Genomic DNA, 10,311 nt, shown 5'->3' with positions numbered 1-10,311 from the left:
AGGTAAAGATGTCGTGGGGTGCACAGAACCAGTCACATGAAGTTACCAAGCAAAGCACAGCAAACAAGGGTAAGGTGGTTATATATCGTCTATTGTCAGGGAAACAAGATAATGAGAAAATAAGTCCAGTGTGAACCCATTTAAATGTAAAACTGCAGGGGTACCTGGCTGGTTCAGTTAGAAGAGCATGGGATTCTTGAGTTCTAGCCCCACCCCACGTTGGGTGTAGAATTATTTAAATAAAACCAAAGGAATTGAATGCATGAATGAATGAAAAACTGCATATTGTTATGTAGGAGATATAGATCAAGAAGGACGGGGGAGGGGCGCCTGGGTGGCACAGTGGTTAAGGGTCTGCCTTCGGCTCAGGGCGTGATCCCGGCGTTATGGGATCGAGCCCCACATCAGGCTCCTCCGCTATGAGCCTGCTTCTTCCTCTCCCACTCCCCCTGCTTGTGTTCCCTCTCTCACTGGCTGTCTATCTCCGTCAAATAAATAAATAAAATCTTTAAAAAAAAAAAAAAGGACGGGGGAGGGGGGCACCTGGGTGTGTGAGTCTTTATCTCTGGGTTGTGAGTTTGAGCCCCTCTTTGGGTGTAGAGATTACTTAAAAAAAAAAAAAAAGGCCATCAAGGGTCCTGGAGGAGTAGGAGTAGGTATGGGTGGGACTTTGAGATTTCACTTCCTGCACTTGTATCCTATTTGAATTTGTTAAGGTGGACAAGCATTTTACACTTTATACTCACACTCATACACACAAATCCACAAAGAACAGCAAAGGCCTTCAGAATTAGGTAGCCCAGCCCGGCCTAGAGGAAGAGAAGGGAGGCAAGAGAGAAGCCAAGGAAGGTGGCTCCCATGCACTGAGTGTCCAGAGGGATAACTAAGATCAGCATCCTGGGAAGGGCCTCCTTTAGATTTAACTGCCTGGATGGGGTCTTTGTAAAAGCCAGCCCTATGTAGGGAAGGGACAGCAGCAGCCCACTGTGCAGGGGTGCCCTCTCCCCCCCAAGGGAGCACTCTGGCTCATCCTGCACTCATGCCTCAGGACAGCAGCCTGAGTATTTTTTCATAGACCAGACCAGTTTGGTGTGTGGTTGGTGAACCAAGCACCTGATGAGAAAGACGACAGAAGTCAAAAGCATTTCCCTCCGTTTTCTCTCTTTACCTTTTCTCAAAAATACCTTTTTCTTACTGAATATATTTGACATATAACATTATGTAAATTTAAAGTGTGCAATATATTACCTTCACATATTTACATATTTTAATATGATTGCTGTTGTAGCAATATTTAGCATGTCAAAAAACAAAATTCAACTGATTGAGTTTGAAGATCTAACTGGCTTTATTCAATGATGCATGAGTCTGACAGCATCCCATCTAGCAAGTAGAAAAGAATTCTGAGGTGTTCAAAATGGGAGGTGTTTATTGGCAGAAGGATGGTGGGACAGGAAGTTAGGAGAGTAGATTATTTCAGGCAAGGTTATCTAACCTTACAAGGGTCTTATCAGGCAGATTAAATCACTAGTGCTGACCAGGAAATTCCAGACAGATTGGTTTAAAATTCCACTCCTGGGAAAAGATGAAACTGCAGTTAGGTTAGGTATTAACTCTTGGTTTAGCACAAGTGACTCCATTTTTAGCCTTTTGTTTCTTCTTTAAGGATCTCTATCACATTATATAATTATCTTTCTTTTTAGTGTTTGGGATCATTTTTTCTGATTTTAGAATTAGTATTTTCTTTGAGGAACATGAGCATCTGGAAATACAGAAAAGGCTAAAGGAGAAGAAAAAAATTATCCACGATTCCATCACACACACACACACAAAAATATTAACTGTGGTTTTCTTACTACTTTTCAATATATTTTTGTTTTTACAAAATTTAATCATACGAATAGTTTTGTATCTTTTATTTAACATATTGTGAGGATTTTTGAATCATATTTCCAAATTACCCTCATTTAAAAAAAAAAAAAAGACAACAAGCCCAAAATGGAGTTGGTTAGGCTAAGCCTCACATCGCCAAGCAGAGACTTAATTACGGTTAGGGCTTTTGCAGAAATGGAATCTTAAACCAGTCAATCAGGAATTGCCTGATTAGGGGTGCCTGGTTGGCTCAGTCAAAAGAGTATGTGATTCTTGATCTCAGGGCTGTGAGTTTGAGCCCCACATTGTGTGTAGAGGTTACTTAAATAAATATTTAAAAATTTAAAAAGGTAAGTAACCTTGCAATAACCACCCCACTTTTGTATAATTTCTTTGCTCCTTCTCCCTTCTAGCCATGAAAGCTTTTCATTTTGTACAGCTCCTCAGAGCTTTTTTTTTTTTTTATCTCCTAGCTGGAATGCTGCCCAATTTGAATCGAGTTTTGCTCAAATAAACAAAAATTTTAAAATATGCCTCAGTTTATCTTTTAACATCCTCTGGAAAAGCTTTGCTTTAGAATCCTTACAGCTGTGGGAATGCTTGTTTTCTCATCTCTTGACCACACGGAATGTTACATTGTTTCTTTTGCTGGCTTAAGTGAAAATGATTTAAGTACTATTTTACATTTCTTTGATTAAATTTTGTTTATTGATCCTATTGTTCATTTTCTTTGTGAGTGCCTGTTCACATCCTTGGCCTCTGTTGTTTGGGTGACATTTGTTTTCTTGTTAATTCGTAAGAGCTCTTTACATACAGGGGCATCTAGTTTTTAACCTGTAAGCCCTGGCTGGGAGTTCAAACCCCAGGCTAAAAGGTGGCCCTCAGGTTTCCTAACGCCACACAGCGGTTCTTTGCGCGTCTGTTTAAAACACGACCGGGCTAGAGTATAGCGGGAGGTGTGGGGAGCTACTTCGCGCAAAGCCCAGCCTGGGCCCAGGAGTTCCATTTCACCGGTCCCGGGCGTAGCCCGCTCGGCGCCAACTGGCGGCCGCAGTGCGCAGGAACGGAAGCTGGGCCGCCCTTCCCCCACCTGCTTCCGGCCGCGGCTCAGTTCTCGCGCCTCCGCCTCCGCCGCGGCTCGTGGTCGTCCCGCCATGGCGCTGTCGCGGGGACTACCCCGGGAGCTGGCCGACGCCGTGGCCGGGGGCCGGGTGCTGGTGGTGGGCGCGGGCGGCATTGGCTGCGAGCTCCTCAAGAACCTCGTGCTCACCGGCTTTTCCCACATCGACCTGGTGAGGGCCAGGCGTGCGCGCGGGCTGAATGGCGGGCCGTATTGCCGGGGCCGGGGGCTCGGGCTCCGGAGGTCGGGACCAGAGTTGAGGTGGCGGGGGCGGCGGCAGCAGGCCTGGAAGCCCCGGGGTCGTGGCTGCCTGCGGAGAGGGCGCTCTTCGGCGGGGCCGGAGCGGCCCCCGCTGCACGCCCGGTCCGCTCGGGACGCCAGAGAGGCCGCGGGCCGGGGTCTTCCGGGCGTCGCGCTGCGCGGCCGCCCCCAGCCTCCCTGGCAGCGCCAGTTTGTGGCGGCTCTAGGCTGTGGAAGCGGCCTCGTGTCTTTCCGCTTCCGAGCAGTTCCCCAGCTTTATTGGGAGGCAGGAGATGATTGTTTGAGTCTCGTGGATGTTGTGACTTCATTTCGGCGGTCTCCCTTAACTCAGAAATACTGGTCCAGAGCAGAGGGTGGCGGTAATAGGAGCCAATACATACTGAGCGCTTGTCCCGAGCCCGGCGCAGTTCTGAGCGGTTAACTTGCTTTAACGCATCTAATCTTCGCTACCACCGTAAGGTTGCAAACGCCATTTTCATCCGACTTTTTTAACAGATGAGAAGGAAAGTGAGATTTAGAGGGGTTTTAGTAACTTAACTTGGGTCACGAAGCAAGTGGTAGGACTCCTTTGGGGCTCGCGCTCCTCTCTGTGGGTACAGTCTGCGTGACTGTCAGTGTTATCTCCGTAGATACGCTCACTTATGTCGTTAAAGATATTGGTGAGGATTTTAACTTTAGCACTCATGTAGAGTGGCTGTAATTTAAAATTATTTCTATTAAACTTTTTAATGTTAGGAATTTGGATGTGAGTTTAAATTGTCTTAAGGTGTAGTGGAAGCATAGAATGGAAAAGAGTAGAAGTGGCGGACTGAACTAATAAATGAGTGACTGGAGGGAAAAGAATTTACACGTTTTTCTTTGGCTGTTAAAAGGTTAGTCTTCCCATCCAGTTCTGTACTGCAGATCCAGATATGATTGTGCCTTAGGTGGTAACTACTGGTGCATGTTTAAAGGAACCGTTTTTGTAATAGACAAGACAGTGGATTGGGCACCTGAAAAATAAATGCTGATTCTTTTTTATTTGATTTAATTTTTGTAATGTGTAAGGTACAAATAGAAAATGTTTAGGTGGTTATATAATGATTTCCAGAAATTATAACCAAAACTGTTAAGATGTTTCACAATTAGAACGTTTGAGATTACTCTTCATTTAAATTTATTGAAATGGAATGAAAATCTTTAGTCATTCTTTTATGTTTATTTTTAAGCAGCGATTAGATGAAACTTAAAATGTGACACTTTTTTAACCTCGTGTAGACATTTCCTTTAACAGCCCTTAGGTAATAATAATTGTAAATGGAGTTGTGTGTAGATGAAGACTTGAACTAAAGCAGCAAAAATTCAGTAACTTTGCAAAGTATCATTTAAGAGAAACAAGTCACAGTTAAATCTAATATATTGGATTTGAAGTAATTAATTAGATTGTTAGATAAATGAATTATATATGTATTTTCAGCAGGAGACACATATACTTCTATGCCATTTAGGGAATTTCCAAACATACTTGCCAGGATGATTAAACAAAAAAAATGCATCTTTTCTAGAATATTTTTGAGAAAGTTATCTGAAATTAAATCCCGAGTTTTTAAAAATATGTGTTAAATTATTTTTATCAGTTTAATATTAATTTTGGTGTTACTGGTTGAAAATGAAAACCGTTTTCTCTGCTAATGTAACAAATAGCAAATGTTTTGGGTTATGGATGCTGAGGATAGTGATGTTGCTCAGACATACCAGAAAATGTGTGATTTATCTGGAGTTTATGCATTTGTAGATTGATCTGGATACTATCGATGTCAGCAACCTCAACAGGCAGTTTTTGTTTCAAAAGAAACATGTTGGAAGATCAAAGGCCCAGGTAACTACTTTTCTTATACTATCTCTGTTTATTCATTAATATTTCTGCACTTTGATGGACCTTCTCTTTATGATATCGGATTAATTGGGACTCTTCAGTAGGAGGGAGAATATGGGGGAAGCCACCACTTTTTACTTGAGAGATTGTGAAGAATAAAGATGTGAAGGATTAAAGACTACATCCTCCTGTTTTGGTATGCTGAGGAAATAGATGTGCCCTACTCAATCCTGTAAATGGTGTCCCCTTCATATTTAAATTTCTGGTGTGTTTAGGATGAGCGTTGTTGTGTTCCTCAGAGGTTGGCTACTGCTGTATTTGAGGGCAAGAGAAGCTACAGCCTCTGCTCTTGTTGCTCTATTTCTAAAAGTGTGGCTTTCCCCGGAGATTGTAGCCACCTGATCTTTTCTTTAGTTCCTTGAATGTTCCATCTTGATTCAGGGTCTTAAAACATCTTTTTACTTTGGTCTTCTCCCAACCTTTTTGGCAAACTCTCACTCTTCTCCTTTTTAGTTTTCAAATTTTGGCTTTCTTCTCTAGGGACACACTCTGAATAAACCTCGTAGACTAAGTCGGACCTTCCTCTCGTAACAAGTTCTATTTTTTCTTTTCTTTATCTTTAAAATTTTTTTTTACTTAAGTAATCTCTACACCCAACGTGGGGCTCAAACTCACAACCCTGAGATCAAGAGTAGCATGCCCCTATAGCTTGTATGTACTTTTTCTGTGTATCATTTATATTAGTTTGTAGTTCTGTTTATCTACATTGATTAATGTCACTTTGGCTTACCAAGTGCTTCGTGCGGATCCTGGTACATAAAAGAACTCAGTAAGTGTTGAACGAACGAATGAATGAATTACGCTTAGTTACTGCTTTTTCTATTTTTGTTGAAGCTTGCCATTCATGTAGAGGTCTACAAGGGAAGGGGCCAGCTCTCCTGTTATTTTATAAATATGTGTATAATTTAATCGGAATGAAATTTTGTCACATTTTTATATTTCATTAGTTTTTAATATAAATAGGATATGTATAAGTAGGTGAAATGGCAGTGTTGTGTGCCATAAATAAACTTGAAGGGAACTTACCGAGGGAAATGTTGTAGCTATTTAGTAAATTAGTAATTTGGTGTTGTTTGTTTTTCCAGGTTGCCAAAGAAAGTGTACTGCAGTTTTACCCAAAAGCTAATATCATAGCCTACCATGACAGCATCATGAAGTATGTTCTGATTATTATGTTGCAAAATTGTGTTTGTTGTGAATTAAACTTTGAAAGCATTAGGTATTTTTATTAGTCAGATGCAGGAGTTTGAAGTCATTCTGCTTTTTAAAAATGATTTTTCTATCCTAACTGTAGAGAACAAACTGATCGTTACCAGAGGGGAGGTTGGTGGGGGGGGGGTTGGGTAAAATATGTGATGAGATTAAGGAGGGCACTTGTGATGAACACCAGGTGTTGTATATAAGTGTTGAATCACTAAATAACTAATATTATATTGTATGTTAACTAACTGAAATTTAAATAAAAACTTAGAAAAAATTATTTTTCTAGAAAAATTAAAATGTGGTAGCTTGTGCCCACATAATAAGTTGAGTTTTATTAACAGTTTATGTATATGGTTTAAATGAGTTAGATAAGAGGTAAGATATTTTAATACTTTAAGTAAGTTATTTGGAAACTTATAAAGTGCCTTATATTTTTGTTTTAAATAAAGATAAACTATGAAAAATCCTTATAAGTGATGACTCAGACTTCTAAATATATTGCTCTTCTGATTGATTTCAGCTGTGGTCTTTTTCAGTTTAAAAGGTTCCTTCCCAAAATAATTTGTTTATTTGATAGACTGTGACTTCTGTAATATAGCACTAGGAATTGTGACGGGGCCGTAGTTTTCACAGTACATAAATATGCTCTGATCTCAGTAAAGATAGAGTAAATATGTAATTGGAAGTGTTAGAACAAAGGAACCCTGGGTCCAAATTATCCTTTATAGCTGTCGTCTAACTTACAAATACATGGCATTAGAAACAATGACTTCTTGTTTGAGTCTGGAATTAGAGAAAGTCTTATACTTTCTCAGGAAATTTGTATGTCCAGTTTTTTTTATTTCTGGATGTTTGCTCTGCAGATCTTCCTGTAGCTCTATAACCCCCTTACCAACTGTGTTGCTTTCCTAGTGCTGCTAAAAGCAGGGACCCTAGAGGCCTGAACCCTGCCTGATCCTGACCATGTGAGGTGAAGCCAGAGGCCAGGCAGATCCTGGGAATGTGTTCTTTGTATGTTCCCAGGCTGCCCAGAGAAGGCCTGGTGAAGTCATGCCATCTTTCTGCCAGTTTGAGATCCTGCTCTTGGGCTCTAGATTGCTGACCAAAAAGGATATCTAGTCACAGGGATTAAGGGGAAATTATTTCTTTGAAATCTGCTATGGTGTTTCGAGAAAGTCAAGCCTATTATTGTTGTACTGTTACGCTAGTATGCTCTTTAGGACCCTGTATTCTGCTGTGAAGATCAGGTGTAAGGTCAGTTGTTTTGGTGACATTTGTTTTGTTTTGTTTTGTTTTGTAGCCCTGACTATAATGTGGAATTTTTTCGACAATTTATATTGGTTATGAATGCTTTAGATAACAGAGGTGAGATTATTTTAATACATTTAATTTCTGAGTATTTCCCTTCCCCCATAACAAGGCTGTTTTAAAGTATTTCCTGGGGCGCCTGGGTGGCACAGCGGTTAAGCGTCTGCCTTCGGCTCAGGGCGTGATCTTGGCGTTGTGGGATCGAGCCCCACATCGGGCTCTTCGGCTATGAGCCTGCTTCTTCCTCTCCCCTCCCCCTGCTTGTGTTCCCTCTCTCGCTGGCTGTCTCTATCTCTGTCGAATAAATAAATAAAATCTTTAAAAATAAAATAAAATAAAATAAAGTATTTCCTAATGAGTTACATCTAGAGGTTAGGTTTAAAATTTGCCAGTTGATTGTAATTTTAACGAGAACTGGTTTCAGGCAGGAATTTAGCTATCATATACTCCTCTGTTCTACCCAAACGTGAATATAGAAGTTGTTAAAATCTCTAACGGGGGTGACTACATATGGTATGTGGGTGTGTGCTTGTTTCAGAGTATCCCATCACTTAAGCACAGTGTGACTTCCTTCATTTACTTGGAGATCTAAGAAATATCAGTGCCTGTATCTCACATCTCATCTCGTATCAAGACCAGTTAAGTCAGACTCTCTGAATGGTGCCTGAACATCATATTTTTTCAAAATTTCCCACATGATTCTTAAGTGCGATCAGGGCTGTAAACCACTGTTTTAAGAATGGGGCAAGAGGATATCAAAGTTAGTATAGATGCCATGGATCTTGAATTATTTTAGGTGTAGGTGGTGCCAGAAGATAACAGACTGGGTTCATTTTAGATGTACACATTTTTAGACCATTTAAGCTTTCCACAATAGGGACTAATGTTTCTTATAATCAAGTGTTGTATAGCCAGTCATTGTTCTACATGTAAAACAACATTTGTGGAGTGGCTTGTAACCATTTTGATGCAGAAATACCAAAGAAAAAACACAAAGTAGCATGAGGAAGGGTTTTTTTTAAAGATTTTATTTATTTGAGAGAGAGAGTGCGCGCGTGAGTGAGAGGGGAGGGAAGAGAGAGAGAGAGAGAGGTAGTCAAGCTGACCTTGTGCTGAGCATGGAGCCGACACAGCCTAATCCCATGACCCAGAGGTCATCATCTTACCGAAATCAAGATTCGGGTACTCAACCGGCTAAGCCACCCAGGCATCCCAGAATGACTTTTTAATTAACTAGACTTGTCTTTATTCCCCTTGCCTTAGACTTCCTTAATAGTTCCAAGTTGATATTCCACATTCTCCATTCACTTCATGTGTTACCTGATAATTTTATTAGAATAATAGTGAGGACTCAGAATACATTGAAAGTGTTTTAGCCAAGATTAATAGAGTGTAAGCACAGCAATATAAGAGAAAAGTGACATTTTAGAAAAATTACTCATAAGGGTAAATTTGTGATATAAATTCCTTATGTTTGGAACTTTGCTAGTGAATGTCTCTTAAGTGTAACAGTTCTATTACTCTGGTCATAGCTATAGGAAAATTGCATAAAAATTTTTAAAAAACACTTTGGGTAAATGTTATCCTAATTAAAAGTAACTGATTTTTTTCTTCCCCGTAAACTCCTGCTGACTAGTATTTTTCTTCCAGCTGCCCGCAACCATGTTAATAGGATGTGTCTGGCAGCTGATGTTCCTCTTATTGAGAGTGGAACTGCTGGTTACCTTGGGCAAGTAACTACCATCAAAAAGGTAAAGTAAGTTTTTTTACTTCACAAATATTTATTTGGGACCTTGAGGGGAGGAGTAAACTTTGGGTTTATGTGATATGGGCTGGTCAGCATCCAAGGTGTAGGGATTTTTGTGCTCTGATAAAACTTAGATCCTGTAAAGGTAATACAAAGAATATAGGCAGAGATTTTTTTTTTTTTTTTAGCTCTGTGCTACTTTGCTTCTGTAGCTTATGTATTAAAATTATTAGACTGATAAGCATAATGACATTGCCTTTTAAAATTCTTTGTAGCTATGAAACTACATGTCATGTGATAGTTGATATATGATGAAACAGCCTCCTGCAATGTCACTTTTTTTCTGAAGTCTGGACTTAATAGATTTGAAGAGTACTTTGAAAATTTTTCGTGTATTTGTGAAGTATTTCAAACGTTTAGAGAAAACTAGAGAACAATAGAGCAAGTAAATGCCTGTGGACTCATAACCCAGTTTATAAAATTCAGCATTGTGATCTTTTTTCTTTTAGTTCTTTTAGGAAATTAAACAGATACATTTGAAAAGAGTCATTTTCTAGGTTTTGAAACCTAAAGTCGAATTACACTCCACTTAAAATTTGCTACTTTTGTCCATTATTTGGCAGTTTACTTACCTACGTTGGAAATTGCGGCTCTGCTTCTTTGTTTTAGCTGATAAATACTACTCTTGGAAGCTTATTTAGTATCCTTTTGCAAAGACTGTTATAAATATCAATGTGTATTAAATTTAGTTAAATCAGAGTCTCTTCGTAGGTCACAGCAGTAGTTCTCTTTTCCACTGTGATTTGAGGGATGACTGCTTGTCATATGGCTGCCCCCAGGAGGGTTTATTGAAAGGACACCAGAAATGATATTATGGAGAAAATC

General features: G+C 39.9%; 1 protein-coding gene across 3 annotated transcripts in view; it reads left to right on the top strand.

Annotated features, from left to right (window-relative positions):
• Positions 1–2,954: 2,954 nt before the first annotated feature.
• The window catches only part of UBA2 (ubiquitin like modifier activating enzyme 2), a 40,337-nt gene continuing 32,980 nt past the window's right edge, over positions 2,955–10,311 (top strand). For 2 of the 3 annotated variants that reach the window (XM_034672512.1, XM_034672514.1), the window contains exons 1-5: positions 2,955–3,164; positions 5,028–5,111; positions 6,254–6,324; positions 7,672–7,736; positions 9,330–9,430. In XM_034672512.1, coding sequence (XP_034528403.1) covers positions 3,027–3,164; positions 5,028–5,111; positions 6,254–6,324; positions 7,672–7,736; positions 9,330–9,430 — 459 coding nt within the window. In that variant the 5' untranslated portion in view covers positions 2,955–3,026. The remainder of the gene's footprint in view (positions 3,165–5,027; positions 5,112–6,253; positions 6,325–7,671; positions 7,737–9,329; positions 9,431–10,311) is intronic. The other variant, XM_002925186.4, reaches the window with a different exon arrangement.

The sequence above is a fragment of the Ailuropoda melanoleuca genome, chromosome 12, assembly GCF_002007445.2.
Source record: "Ailuropoda melanoleuca isolate Jingjing chromosome 12, ASM200744v2, whole genome shotgun sequence".
In the NCBI taxonomy this organism is placed as follows: Eukaryota; Metazoa; Chordata; class Mammalia; order Carnivora; family Ursidae; genus Ailuropoda; species Ailuropoda melanoleuca.
The sequence above is the reverse complement of the archived record's forward strand: the minus strand, read 5'-3'. Positions and strand labels throughout refer to the sequence as shown.